The sequence below is a fragment of the Melozone crissalis genome, unplaced genomic scaffold (assembly GCF_028551555.1).
Source record: "Melozone crissalis strain CALT ecotype California unplaced genomic scaffold, PUWL_Pcris_2 ptg000034l_1, whole genome shotgun sequence".
NCBI lineage: Eukaryota > Metazoa > Chordata > Aves > Passeriformes > Passerellidae > Melozone > Melozone crissalis.
The window spans coordinates 24,571,872-24,587,202 of record NW_026535812.1 but is presented as its reverse complement, the minus strand read 5'-3'; the positions used below and the strand labels follow the sequence as shown (position 1 = coordinate 24,587,202).

At 47.5% G+C, this 15,331-nt stretch overlaps 1 protein-coding gene across 1 annotated transcript in view; it reads left to right on the top strand.

Annotated features, from left to right (window-relative positions):
- Positions 1-15,331, top strand: part of IQCJ (IQ motif containing J) — a 48,307-nt gene that overhangs the window by 6,727 nt on the left and 26,249 nt on the right. The window contains exons 2-6 of the mRNA XM_054282304.1: positions 5,488-5,501; positions 6,683-6,747; positions 7,586-7,666; positions 9,850-9,906; positions 9,973-10,039. Of these exons, the coding sequence (XP_054138279.1) occupies positions 5,488-5,501; positions 6,683-6,747; positions 7,586-7,666; positions 9,850-9,906; positions 9,973-10,039 (284 nt within the window). The remainder of the gene's footprint in view (positions 1-5,487; positions 5,502-6,682; positions 6,748-7,585; positions 7,667-9,849; positions 9,907-9,972; positions 10,040-15,331) is intronic.

Genomic DNA, 15,331 nt, shown 5'->3' with positions numbered 1-15,331 from the left:
GGGCTTGGAGCACCTGGGACAGTGGGAGGTGTCTCAGGTGGAATTGGATGGGCTTTAAGGTCCCTTCCAACCCAAACCATCCTGGGATTCTCCAGCAGGAGAGGTTGGCTCCAATCAGTTCCTCAGATTGGGATGGCACAGCTCTGCAGTCCTGGTGCTTTGGTGTTTTTTGTTGGTTTCTTCTGGCCATAAAAACGGATTTTCCAACAAGGAAGTGGTCACTGAACCAGGGACCCAGATTATACTCCTGGGCTTAATCCCTAAATTTACAGCTCCTGTTTTATGGCGGATTTAATGCTTTGCATGACACGGTGTGCCCTGTGCCTCAAACTCCCCCATGGCAGCTCTGTCCTACCAGAGAGCCCAGCACAGGGATGGAGGGATGGAATTCCTTCCTGTGCCAGGAATGCCCCACACAGCCCAGCAGCCAGAGCATCCCTGCAGCATTCCCAGCTCTGAGCACGGAGCATCACCCAGCTGCCCTTTCCTGCCCAGCCAGAGCTGCTCTCCCTGGGAAGCCTCTCCTGTGGGAGCCGTGATCTGACCTTTCCCAGCTCCAGCAAGCCCTGACAGAGGCAGCAGGAGAACACCCAGCACCAGCATTTGGGTTTGTTTTGAGCCAGACTGCGACAGATCCCTCCCCTGAATGCTGCAGCTGCCAGAGGTCCAAGATCAGCATTAAAGCAGCAGCTCCAATGTAACATTTCCAGAACATTTCCTTCCAGCCTCCCCTCACCCTGCACACACAGGACCCACAGGGATGGACTCCTCGTGCCCGTTTGACCTTTTCTGCTGCTTTTCACTTGATGAAGTTCACTCCTGTGACCCCAGTGCGGCTTGGCAGGGCTTGTGTGTTGTTTCTGTGGTGTTCCTGACATTCCTGTAGCATTAAACCTGGAAAATTGGGATGTTTCACTCTCAGGCTCAGCTGGGAAAGGTCTTTAGTGTCACTGTGAACTTTGAGGATTAAAAGTGTTCTGAAAGCAGCTGGAAAAGAAGAGATTTAATCAGTGAGGGCTGCCATGGGGGAGCCCCAGGGCTCTGCCTTGCTTTGGGATGGCAGAGTTCAAAGCTCTGGTGGATTGAGTTTCTGTCCTTTCTGTCCCTTGGATAAAGGCAGGAAGGAGACATTTCAAAGGAAGGGTTTTGTCATTACTCTGTCTGACATCTGAATTCAGTTTGATCCTGGAAAGCCAAAGCAGAGGTTCCTTCCTGGCAGAGACTGCAGGGAGAGCAGGCAGTGAGGGAGGGGGGTTTGGTCACTTTTGGGGGTTCTTTTACTCTGAACAATTATGCAGCATTTTGGTTTAGTCTGGAGAAAGGTCCTGGAAGGGCAACAAAGCTGATGTAATTCCACCTCCTCCCCGTGGCCAGGCCTCCTTTCATTATCCCAGGTTTTGTTTGTGAACACTGGAATTTGATTTGGGTTTTGATCTGATCTTGTGATGTCTGGGAGCTGAGACCTTTAATTTCCTGTCCTGGTGGATGTGTCTGAAATCCTCCCAGGGATGTGTGTTTGCAGGAAACTGGGGCTGGCAAAATTCCCCTTCCCTCTGTGAAAATGCACTAAAAACCTCAGCCAGGGAGGGCAGAATTAACCCAATCAAGGCAAGATTGTTTAATTCAGTTCATTACAAGCTGAGCCCACCTGACTGAACTGAGGATGCTGCAGGTCCTGGGGTCACCTTCACATTTCCCAGCACAGAAATTCAGTGGAGCAGGACCAGCTGCTGCAGAAAACTGGGATTTGGGCTCTGGGATTGAAGAATTGAACTTCCCTGGAAAGGCTCAGCTGGGATTATTCACTCTCAGGCACCAGGAGCAGTTTTATCTCTCAGGAACTCATTAAAAAGCTAGAAATAGGTATAGTTTGGTCATAATGGGGACTCCCACAAAGCCAGGTGGAGTTTCAATCATTATTTTATTATTATTTTGTACATTTTTATATAAATGAGTGGCAGGTTTCATTTGGAGAGTATTTCAGAAAAATCAGGGTTGAGCCTGGGATTTGTGTGGCTGCCTGGTAGAAAAGCTGGGAGGAATCAAAGCTTTTCCAGCTTTTCAGGACGGAGCAGCCACTGACATTTGACAGAAGAAAAATTGGATGAGGTGTTGGACGAGCTCTCCTGGCAGCTCCTGTGAGCTGAGCAGCAGGATTAGGGAGAGATTCGGGAGGCTGAGCTCAGGTTTAGTCTGGCTCCAGCATTTGTGATTAACTTGTCCTGCCTCTGGCTCTTCAGGGCAGTGAGGCTGCAAAATCCCAACCAAGCTGTTCCTGAGACAATTCCATTCCCACTGCCCATTAAATACCAGGAAATTTCTTTGTTGCAATGAGGTTGATGGGAATGTTGGGTGTTTGTAGCTGAGCTCAGGGAGATTAATTCATGAGATCCCCATTAATGCCATGGCTGGAGTGATATCTGGAAATAAAGCCCCATCTGACTAATTTTTTTACAAAGTGCTGTGGAAAAATATCCAAAAGCTTCTCTGGAATTCCAAAATCCAGCTCTGCCCCAACACCTCAGCCCTGGAGTCACATTCCCATGGATTTTCCACAGAAGTAGCCTCAGCAATGCTGATTTGGGAGTTGTCTGGGGAGCAAACTCGGAGTGCCAGAACAAGACTAATCCCCCTCTGTGGTTCCTCTAATAAAAGGGAAGAACACTAAATAATTAACGTCAACAAATGAAAACTAATTTGCCAATTTTTAATTTTTTCCCCATTGCGTGATTCCTGTTAATGAATAATTCACCAGTCAGAGATGAAAATAAAATGAAAGGATTTCTCTGGGGTCTGCTGTGTTCTCTGAACATCCAACCCAACTGTTTAGATATCCATATATATATTTCTTTTTCTAAAGACTAAAAAATAACCCCAGAGAAAACAGCTTTCAGCAGGAACCAGGCAGGAATAAAAAGAACTGCAGCCTCCAGAGGTTTTCCCATTTCCTTCCAGACCTGAGATCATTTGTCTGAGGCTGTTTGTGAATTATTCATACCAGAGGAGCTCTTTGCTTTTCCAGACTGAATGTGACCAGTTTCCATCTCAGGGCTTCCCGTGCTGCTTTTTTTGTTTGCATTTCAGGTTTTCCTGGGATGCCCTTTACCCCAAGGCCCTGCTGGATGCTGGGGGACTCTGTCAGTCAAACACCCAGAGCTGCTCTGTGCTCAATGCCCAGCACTTCCCACAGCACACGAGGGAATGGGAATGGGATAACTGTGGAGCTGGGAAACCCTGGCAATGATTCCTGGTTCTGCTTTGGCTTTGGAGTGGGACCTCTGAGGGAAAAATGTTGGTTATTTTAGCTCTGGGCTGATTTTAAGGGTCCTGTGCATCCCAGTCCCTGTGTCAGATTAGCAGGAGCATCCCAGGCTGTGGAAGTGTGGCAGGTGATGGGATGAGATGGGGTTTAAAATCCCAGTTCAAACCCTTCTGCTTCAGCTGCCACTTGAAACCTGCTTAGGTTTGGGTGTGCTAAATAGGACTGGGGAAACAGATCCAGGATTGGGGAAACAGATCCAGGACTGGGAAAACAGATCCAGGACTGGGAAAACAGATCCAGGACCAGGATGATCATCAGTGTGTGCTCCAAGGCTTCCTTGGAGTTCCATGCCCCACCAGCCTCCAACATGAGCAGCATTTCCACATCCCATGGACACTGGAGGCAGCCTCATGCCATGGAATTCCAGACTGGTTTGGTGGGGAGGAGGAGGGAGGAGTTCCACCTGCAGCTGAGTTTCCTTGGCTTTTCCTGCTGCTGGGCACCAGAGGCACAACTTGAGGAGGAGCGTTTGTGGCTGTTGCTGTCACTGTCTCCTGGTCCTGCTCAGGTTTGGGAGGAGCCATCCCCAATGTTGCTGTGGAGCCATCCTGATGTTCCTGAAGAGCCATCCCAATATTTGTGAGGAGCCATCCTGGTGTTCCTGAGGAGCCATCCCAATGTTTGTTTGTGTGGAACCATCCTGATGTTTGTTCCTAAGGAACCATCCCAGTATTTGTGAGGAGCCGTCCCGGTGTTCCTGAGGACCATCCTGGTGTGTCTGAGAAGCCATCTCAGTGTTTGTTCCTGAGGAGCCATCCCGGTGTTCCTGAGGAGCCATCTCAGGGTTCCTGAGGAGCCATCCCAATGTTCCTGAGGAGCCATCCCGGTGTTCCTGAGGAGCCATCTCAGTGTTCCTGAGGGGCCATCCCGGTGTTTGTTCCTGAGGACCATCCCAATGTTCCTGAGGACCATCCCAGTGTTCCTGAGGAGCCATCCATTGTTCCTGAGGAGCCATTCCCGTGTTCCTGAGGACCATCCCAATGTTCCTGAGGACCATCCGGTGTTTCCCTGCTCCAGGTGAAGAGCAGCGCTGCCGCACGTGGATGCAGTTGCCGAGCAACCACCGGAATTAAAACCATCTTCGGAGCCATCAGAGGAGAGAGAGATGTCTGAGAGCAGAGATGTCACTGCTCAGCAGCTCCAGAGCCTCCTCCTCCCCTCTGTGCTCACTTGGCAGGGGATTTCTCTTTTCCAGTGCTGTGATTTGTGCACATGGCCGGAATCCCGGGATCACCAAGGCTGGAAAAGCCTCCAGGATCCAACCAGTGCCCGATCCCCCCCTGGGCACCGAGTGCCACTGCCAGGAATTCCTTGGACACCTCCAGGGATGGGAACTCCAAACCTCCCTGGGCGGTTCCAAGGCCTGAGCCCCCTTTCCATGGGGAAATTCCTGCTGATTTCCACCCTGAGCTGCCCTGGCCCAGCCTGAGGCCATTCCCTCTCCTCCTGTCCCTTTCCCTGGTGGCAGATCCCAATCCCATCCTGGCTGTCCCCTCCTGTCAGGAGCTGTGCAGAGCCACAAGGGCCCCCTGAGCCTCCTCCACCCCCCAGACTCCTCAGGTTTCCTCCTAAAACCCCAGGAAGAAAACACTGTAGAAATAATATTTTTTTATAGATGGGATTGTTACTTTTTACAGGAACTTTCTGATTCCCAAAGTAGTTCATCCCTCTTTTGTGAGGATTACAGACATTCCCCCACACTGAAAAGCTGAAAATTGGATTAATAGATTTCCTTTCAGTTTTCAAACACTCCTCTGTTGTTGTCACTAGAATTAACAGGCTCAGGAGCTATAAAAAGAGCTCCCTGCTTTTTCTGGGGAAAGCCCCTCCCCTGGGAATTCAGAAATGGATCTGTCATGTGAGATTTCCCCCTGCCTTCCCCTCCCTGCCATGCTGGAATTCACTCTGCCTGCTTTCCAACCTCCTCGTATCCCTCTCCAAAATAATCCAGACTCAAGTGTGTCGTGCAATTAAAGCAATAAAAAAATGAAAAAATATAAAATTAACAAACCCCAGGATGCTGGGTAGAATCAGGCTGAATAATAATTAATGGATAAATGGAATGAGCACATTAAGGACTAGGAAATGACACTTCGGGTTGCTCTGAGTGTGCTCCTCAAGCTTTCCTGGATATTTTCCCCTCAGTGTCTCTGTGCCCTGTCCAGGTATGCAGCTGAAGGTGGGAAAAGGAAAGCCCAGGGAGTTTCACAATATTTTTGTTTTATCCGGGCTCAGAGAGGCCCCGTAACTCATCCTGGGTTCCAGCAGAGCATGGATCCCTTCCAATGGAATTCCTGGAGCTGGGTGGCTCTGGGCAGGGTGCGGGGCTGGGGTGGCACCATCCTGGCTGTCCCTGTGTCCCCCGGTGTCCCTGCAGCATCCCGGCCCTTTCCCCGGGCTCAGCACCACGGGCAGCTCCATCAATCCCGCAGCTCCATCAATCCCTCGATACCCGCGGTTACTGATGCCCGACTGAAATTAGGATCGATTTCCTGTCTCCTCCTCTTCCCAATTATGCAAACCTGGCTGTGCCCCCTCCAGAGCTGCCTTTTATCCCAGCTTTTAGAGGCACTGCCCAGTGAGGTTTCATTCGGAATTGTCAAAAACATCACAACCAATTCTGCCTTCTGCTTTTTTTGTTCTGTGCTCAGTCTTCACCCCGGGGTTAATGGAAAATGATGTCAAACACCAGGAGTGATTTATGGAAGTCAGGCAGCTCTTGGCACCCTGAGCTATGGATAAAGTCAACTGCAAATTGTTTTCACATTCTAAATTACTGTACCCAGCTCTGGAGGAGGCTGCAAAAACTGCCAGAGGGAAAATGTGGGGGAAGGAGAGGTTGTGTGGTTATCTCTGAACTGAGCTGTGCCTCAGAAGAATTCCAGTTTTTAAGCCAAACTTCTGTGCAGAATGCCAGGGATGGATTTTTCCTGGGAATTACCACGGATGTGGGGATTCCCAGCTCCACATCTGCCACATAAAACTGCTGGAACAGGAACTGGTGCAGGCTGGAAATCTCTTCATTAAGGGCCTGAATAGGTTTTGATTGCAGAACAAAGATTCCCAGGAGCATCTCTGGAATCAAAGACATCCAAGATGGGAAAGAAAATCTCTCTCTTTTACTTTGTGTACTATTTTTGTAGCTCTGATATTTCCTTTCAAACTTGTGCTGGATTATCAACAAGATATTGGTTTCTTTGTCATTGTTACGGATTTTTGAGTTTAAAATCTTGTAGGAGGCACTTGAGGGATTGGTTTTTTTTCAGGGTTGACTCAAAACTTGGTTTGTCTTGAGACTGAGAGGGAATCTCCAAGGGCTTCTCATAAAAATAATTATTTTTTCTCTCTCTGTCCTTGCAGGAAGAACTCAGGAGGCTCCAGCACACCCTGGAACAGGTCAATGATGGCAAAGACTCACTCCAAAGGTAAATGTGCCTTTTCCAAAATATCTCACCCATGAGAAAGGGAAATGGATTTTCCAAGGTGTGAACCCTTTGCTGAGGGATCCTCTTTGTGACAGACATTGTCCCAAATTTTGCTTTTCTCCCATTAACAACCCCTATTTTTAGTTACAAGAGGACAATTTCTGACAATGATATCATTGAGTGCCCAGCTAGTCTCAAAATAACTCCCCAGGTCGGGGTCTGACTTCCCAAATTTCCCTGCTGAGAGCTGCATTCAATCCATGCTGCTGCTCCATCCAGGGCAGTGTTCCCAGATGCTGGATTTGGATATTCCAGCATTTTCACATTGCTTTCTTCGAGCCATCAGTTCCCAGCAACAGCTCCTTGGCCATCATTTATTACAAAGAATTTACTCCTCACCCCCTCCATGTGGCTTTTGCTGCTGTAACTCATTTGCTGCCAGGATTCCCATTGTTCCTTTCCATTTCCCTCTTCAGCTTTTCCAGCGTGGCCATGGGGATGGAAGTTAATTTAGCAGGAATATCTGTTAGATCTGCCAGGGTTTGTTTTTTTATTTAATTTACAGCAACTCTTTTGCTGGCTGTGCCTGTCCCTGAAGCTGTGGCAGCTGGGAGATTTGAAACAGGGATTCAGGCAGGTTCCCACTGGAAAACTGGATCCAAATTCCCATTTTTTATTGGTAGCTGGACACAGAGATCCAGATAACTTCCTCCAAAGACAGCAACACCCCCTGATCAGCAGCTCTTGTTAGTTCTTGTCCAGATTAGGGAATTCATTACAGGATTGCAGGAATGTCAGGCTGGACCACGTTAAACTCATTTCCTTTTCTTTCCTGTAGCCATCAACTCACCATGGATGAAGAAAATAATATCCAGGAATATCCTATCAACCTCCAGCCCCTGGAATCCAAAGTGAAAATGTAAGTAAGGAAAAGTGTTGGATCTGCCTTGGAATGCAGCAAGGGGTGTCCAATTCCTGAGCTGCAGGATCCACCCTGGATCCATCCTGGATTGCTGTGTAACTGGATAAAAGAGCTTCCAATTAGCAAATTGGAAAAGTTCTCTAGGTTTAAGAATGTGGAGCTGGGAAAATTTGGGCTGTTCAGCCTAGAAAAAAGAGAAGGTTCTAAAGTGACCAAATTGTGGCCTTCCAGTGCCTAAAGGAGCTCCAGAAGAGCTGGGGAGGGCCTGGGGACAAGGGACAGAGGGACAGGACACAGGGAATGGCTCCCACTGCCAGAGGGCAGGGATGGATGGGAGATTGGGAATTGGGAATTCCTGGCTGGGATGGGATTCCCAGAGCAGCTGGGGCTGCCCCTGGATCCCTGGCAGTGCCCCAGGCCAGCTTTGATGGGGCTTGGAGCAGCCTGGGACACTGGGAGGTGTCCCTGCCCTGGATGGGATTTCCATTCCTTTCCCACCCAAACCATCCTGGGCTGAATTACAGAATCACACAGATTCCCTTTGCACCAAGTTTTAAATATTACACATCAGTTCTGCACTCTTTTTGTCATTTCCTCAGCGTAACTCATGAATATTTGGGAATCTCTTGGATTTTTCCCTGTGTGCAGAGAAGCCTGAGAAGGGAAGGGCAGCACAGAGCCTTTTCCGTGGCGATTTTCCCATTTAACATCAGTTCCCCAGGAATTCTGTGTCAGGAGCAGCCCTGGAAGTGCAGAATTCTGCGCTGGGGAGGAGCAGAATTTGCTTAGGAGGAGTGGGATTTCCCAGGGAAGCCGACTCAGCCAAGCACACGCTGACACCTAGGGCAAGGCAAGGGAGGGATGAACAGCCAGAGGCTCTGGGAATGAGCTCCGAACTTCCAAACGCCACCGAATCACGGAATCCTGGAATGGTCCGGGTAGGAAGGGACCTTCAAAGAATTTTTAGTCCAGCCCTGAGCAGAGATGGCATGAATAAGGGCACATTATCAGCCTGATCTGGGGTGTTTTTAGGGGTGGGGAATCTCCCCCTTGCCACCCTAATGGGAAACAAATCCTTCCTCATATCCTAAATCAATCCTCTCTTTGAATTCTAGAATAACTTTAATTTTTGCTGTACATGATACAGAGTTTCCCCTGGGGTTAGTTATTCTAGAAGTCTTGATTTTGAATAACTCAACTTCCCCACATATATATCAGAGTCGAGGATTCCTTCTGGAGCCTCTCCCATCATGGATCCTCCAGCCCTGGCACAGGAATCGCCTCCATCCAGAAAACTGCCTCACTTACAGCCCATTCAAATATTAATGCATATTAAAATATTAAAAGGACATGAAGTTTCAAATTAAAACCCAGTGTCTTTTAAGCTTTTAGTCATGCAGATAAAAGCTGGATAAAAATAATCCATTTTCAGGGAACTATCTAAGAGGGCAATTATGACTTAAGCTCAGTTCTATTCTCTGGCTTTAAAATAGAAACACATGTAGATATAAATATGTAAATATAAATATGTAACTATAAATATGTAAATACTGCTCATCCCAGTGAATAAACCTCAATTGCTTAAAAATCCTACAAGGAGCTAATCCTGTAGAGAAGTGGATGCTGGAATTGTTCTAGGCCAGGTTGGAGGGAGTTTGGAGCAACTTGGGATAGTGGAAATTGTCCCTGCCCATGGCAGAGGATGGAATGAGAGGACATTTTCCAATCTAAACCATTCTGGAATTCCATAATTCCATGATACTGCTCTGGGTCTCAAATTCCAGTTGTGTCTGAATTATAATCTGAAATGTGTTATAAAAATAAGATGTAGAAGCTTGTTAATTACTTAAATGGACAAATGGATATTTAAATTTTGATGGTGGAATGTAGGAGAAATTCTGAGTTCTGGATGGCCTCAACTGAAATCACTTCCATGGGTTTTGGGCTTGGGTTGGACTCTGAGTAATGTGGTAAGAGTTTGGAACTGGATCATCTTTAAGGTCCTTTCCAACCCGAACCACTCCAGAATTCCCTGATTCTCCTTCAAAAATATCCTGAATTCTCCCAGTGGTGCCTTATACAAACCCCACAGTGATATTTCCACGTGATCCTTACCCAGACAGGAAAACAAAACACCGGAAACCCCAACCCCAATGTTTTGAAACCCTTTGTTCCCTCAGCATCCAGCGAGCGTGGCGTGAGCACCTGCAGCGCCAGGACCTGTCCCCATCCCCGGAGCTACGGGACAAGGGCAGCCCGTCCTCGATGTCCCCAACGTACCCAATGTCCCCAGTGTCCCCAAGGTCGCTGGCCTCGGGCAAGATGAGCAGGTCTGTCAGCATGAACACCTTCTCCGACAGCAGCACCCCCGTGAGTCCGGCTGGAATTCCTCCTTTTCCTTCCCTGGCTTCCTTTCTGGGGTTTGGGATGAGTGAAAGCTCAGTTGTGCATTCACGGGGTTGGTAATGGGTTCAAAATGGGTTTTTAAGTGTCTCAAATGAGCTCCAGGCAGAGATTCCTCTTGTGGGCTCATCAGGATGTGTGACTGTGGGTATCAGACCTGGAATTCAGCAGATTTGGGAGGTGTTCATGCTGGTTAAAAGGGGCTTCCCAGTGGTCCTGTGTCCGGTGTGTTTAGGATATTGTATTCCCAAAAAACCTCAAATTGTGGTGCTTTTCATGCAAAGAAATGTGGTTTGATATTTGGTTTTGTTTTGTTGGTTGATTTTTGAGACTAAAATATACTAAAAGAGGCTAAAAGGGACTTTGAAATTTTGATTTAGGAGATCAAAATTAAATTTGATTTTGGAATAAATATTCCACCTTAACCAGTGGCTGGAGGCTGCATTTCTCTTTTTAAGGTGACCCTAAGTAAACCCCAAATACAGATCCCATTTCTGGAATACAGACAGCTCTGTGACTGTCTCTGAATTGGGATTTTTAGGTCAATAAATAAATAAATACAGAGTCTGGAGATGCTGCCTTCAGCTTTGTGACAGAAGACAGGGTTTGAGGGAATTGCAGACTGGAGCTCATGGGATAATTCAGGAATTACAGAAGCAGAAATTGCCCTGGTGTGTGGTGCTGAAATGTCTCCCTGCTCCTGAGGAGGGAACAGCTTGGTTGGATCCTCACTGCCAGTGGCTGTTGTCACTCCCAGGACAGCATTTGGTGGCTTCTGAATCCCTACAAAAATCTGGGAATCATTGTTAGTGATGTTCTTCAAGCTGAATAAATTTAATTCTGCCTTGAGTTGCAAAGTTGGAGTGATTTTTAATCTCGTGAAGCCCAAGACACTGATCAAACAGAGCTTTTCCACACTAAAAACTCTGATCTTGGAATTTTGGAGGTAATTTGACTCTTTCCAGGGTTGATCCAAGTGTTGATCCAGGCCCAAAGCGAAGCTGTTTCCAGCAGGTTTATTTTGGTTTATTTCTGTCTGGGCGCTTAACAGATTTTAATAAAATATTCCTGAGGGCACTGCTTTATTTTCAGTTGGGAGCTGGAGAGCAGGAGGATAAAGTGGGCTGGAATATTGGGTTAGACACTGACGTTTCATGGATTCAAGGGGTTTGGTTCCTTTAATTAGAGGAATAAATGAGGATATAAATGTTTCTCTGACACTGGAATCTCCTTCCACCAGAGGTCCCTCGTACCCTGCGCAGGGACACTCCCGGCTGCTCCAGAGTTTCCCCAGCACTGATCTCGTTTGGACAATGACACTTTGGGATGTTTGGGAGCTCAGGAAGGGCAGTTGGGAGTTTTGTATTTGTGGGGACAAAGTGATGGCTCCATCTCCGAGTGTTTGCGGGGTACCACACGGGTTTCCCATGGAGAGAATTGATGGAATGGGTGCAGTGTCAGAGCTTGAGGGGTGAGATGGGAAATGGAGAGTTCTTGTTTGTCTGCTGCTCTGTAGCAAAGAAAGGTTTGTGTGTGTATTGTACAAACAGCTTTTCAACTGTTGGAAAAGATCTGCTATTGATCACTGATCATATTGTGGTATGAGGGCACACAGGCTGGAGCTGTGTTCTCTTCACTTGCTTTTGTTTTCCTTTTGCATATTAATTTTTGCTAAAAAGAAATTAGAAGACAGATGTATGACAGATTTGCAATAATGTTCTTCCCTGTAAATATTCTATTTTTTGCTACTGTGTAGAAAAGTGCCAAAACCTCCCTTCCTAGATGGGTTTCTGCTTTTTCCTCCAAAATCACGGAATGCTTTGGGTTGAAAGGGACCTTCAAGCTCATCCCATCCCACCCCAGCCATGGCAGGGACACTTTCCACTGTCCCAGACTGCTGCAAGCCCCAGTGTCCAGCCTGGCTTTGGGGCTGCCAGGGCTCCAGGGGCAGCCCCAGCTGCTCTGGGCACCCTGTGCCAGGGCCTCACCTCCCTCACAGGCAGGAATTCCTTCCCCATATCCCATCTCAGTATCCCCTCCTTCAGCTTGAAGCCATCCCCTTGTTCTGTCACTCAGGCCCCAGTGAAGTCTCTCTACATTTCCTTGTATCCCCATTCTGATCCTGGGAGCAGCTCTGAGCTCTGCACAAGTTTCCTCTTCTCCAGGCTGACAAATCCCAACTTTCCCAGCCCGTCTCCACAGGGAAAGATCTCCAGTCCCTTATCAACATCATGGCCAGTTCTGGGCTTGCTCCAGCAGCTGCACGTCCTTCTTACTGTGGGGACAGCAGATCTGGGTGCAGCATTGCAGGAAACATTCCATGTCCAGGGGATGTGCCAGCCCTGCTCCCAGGAACCATTCCGTGTCCAGGGGATGTGTCAGCCTGATTCCATGTCCAGGGGATGTGTCAGCCCCACTCCCAGGAACTATTCCGTGTCCAGGGGATGTGTCAGCCCGGTTCCATGTCCAGGGGATGTGTCAGCCCTGCTCCCAGGAACCATTCTGTGTCCAGGGGATGTGTCAGCCCCACTCCCAGGAACCATTCCGTGTCCAGGGGATGTGTCAGCCTGGTTCCATGTCCAGGGGATGTGTCAGCCCCACTCCCAGGAACCATTCTATGTCCAAGGGGATGTGTCAGCCCCACTCCCAGGAACCATTCCGTGTCCAGGGGATGTGTCAGCCCGGTTCCATGTCCAGGGGATGTGTCAGCCCCACTCCCAGGAACCATTCCGTGTCCAGGGGATGTGTCAGGCTGGTTCCATGTCCAGGGGATGTGTCAGCCCCACTCCCAGGAACTATTCCGTGTCCAGGGGATGTGTCAGCCCCACTCCCAGGAACCATTCCATGCCCAGGGGGATGTGCCAGCCCGGTTCCCGCCCCGCTCGGGCGCTCAGCACCGCGGACAGCGGCAGGCTCTCCCGCTCAGCACCGCGGACAGCGGCCGGGCTCTCCCGCTCCTCGCCCGGGACTCGGGGCTCGCTGCCCTTTAGTGCGGATCTTACCCCAGCCCTGTCACTCCTGACCTCCCGTCCTGGCAAAGCACCTCTGTTCCTCTCCTAAAAATCACTGGGATGCTCACGAGAATGGCAGGAACTGATTCCGTAAAATTCCCATTTTTTCGCTTGAGCCCAGCACTCCAATAGGCAACTTCCTACCAAGAAATGGGGTTTTTTAGAGGTGTAACCACACAAAACCTACTTTTCCAAACAAGAATGAGTATTTCCCCACCATTTCTCCCTCGGTTGATGCCACAGAAATATCCTATGGGGAAAGAGCCAGCATGGAACTCCTCTGGCCCAATCCCCAGTTTGTTTGTCCTTCCTGCCCCGTGGGTACCTTCAAAGCTGGGACTTTCCTCAGTGATTTGTTAAGGTTTAGTTCTAAAACAGAACAAAATCTCTCTGCAGCCTTTGTGTGTTCCTAGGTCTCCCAGCAGAACCCATTTTCCCACTGGTGTCTGTGACATTCCCAGGTGGGTTTTGCACCTTCAGGAGCGATGGGAAGTTGAGGGAGAGGGAAAATCAATGTATGGGAGGCAGTAAAATCCTAACAAGCAGTGGGGTGTTAATATGGGAACATTCCTTCTTTCCTGTGAGCCTGAATTCCCAAATCTGTGAGCAGCAGAAAAACCATCTGATAAATATTTACAATGTGATTTCTATATAATGTAAAAATGCAAATCCTCGCTCTTGAGCAGCGTGGATGGAAACATAATTAAAGATGAGGAGACAAATCCAACTGAGATGAAAAGGCCTTAATTAGAAATCAAATATTTGATGGGCTGGGGAGAAACATTAACGCTGATGTGGCTGTCAGATAACACTTGCAATGAAGAGAACATGGAAAAAAATGTTGTTTTCAATCCCTCCCATTGGCTTTGGATAATCTCAGTTCTAAATGTGAGCAGGGAATTCAAAGTGCTGCGGCCTAACATGGAATTTGTCTTTGAAGTGGTTTTTATGGAGAAATAGTTGTTGAGTTTGTGTTTATTTGTGTACATAATCATCCCCAGTGATTATCCAAGCTTAAATCTCTTACAAATCTTATCCCGTGGGATTTGAGCTGCTGGGATACAAAAGGATCCTCTTGATCCTTTCTGTGGTGGGAGCAGAACACCAACAATTTCTTCTTTTTCATCTTGTGTGCATTGAGGGTTGGGTATTGATGTGATTATTGATGTCAACTTGAGTCTTGTGGTTCAGCAGCAGCAAAATCAATCCAGGAATGCTCTTGGGGTTGATGATAAAACCTCTGATAAGACATTTCTGGTGATCTTTCTGGGGGAATATTCGGCTGCTCAAGACACTTGAGAGCAGTTTTCTCTGAGTTCTGGTGTGGGTTTAGCTCTGTGAAGGTTCACAGTGAGATGGCTCTGGTGGGTGTTGATGAGATGTCTCAAAAATAGTTTTATTTATGTCCCACTTCAGGAAATTTGGCTGAATCCTTTATAAATCCTTTCTAAACTAATTCTAATTGCAATATCTCATTTATTCCCACAGCAGGGAAATTACACTGCCTGCCTTTTACAAAGCCAGGCGCCCCAAAAAATAATATTAAAGAGGATTTTAGCGCTTAATTAAGCAGGGGATGCAGAGCAGATTTGCACCATCACAGAAAGTTCTTGGGGGGTTTCTCTCCAGCCCTGTGACAGCACAGTGAAAATCCAAAATTTCCTTTGTCTGAGGAACTTCCAGAGGGCAGGGATGGATTTTCAGAATTCTATTTTCATGGGACCACAAAAGAGGGGAAAATGTAAGAAATTTAAGTAATGGACAATAAAGTCATGATTAGACCAGGAGGAATTAGATGTATAAAATATATTTAATAGAAGCTTACTGGGATGGAGAGAAAATCCAATGGAAATTGCCCCATCCTGAGCCATTAAATTATTTTAGTGGCTCTATCACCACTGAAATGTGGCAGCAGCACTTTAATGGGGTCTATTACAGAACAGTGGATCTTTCCAAATATATCCGGATTATCTCCTTCCAAAGGGCAGAGTATTGATTTCTGCTCGTAAAATGAATTTTCAAAGTAAATACACCAGAAAAGTACATTTTTGTGGGAATAAATGTGATTTGAGCTATTTTACTGCTTGGAATTTAGGCAAATAATAATCATTATACTGGCTTTTGGGCGTTTCTGACTCTGTTTCAATAACTCCATTTTTTGAGGCAATTTTCCACCTGTGAAATTACTTCTTAGGGTCAGCTAAAGGTCATTAGGAAGACATAAATGGCATTTTAGGGAGGCATTTAA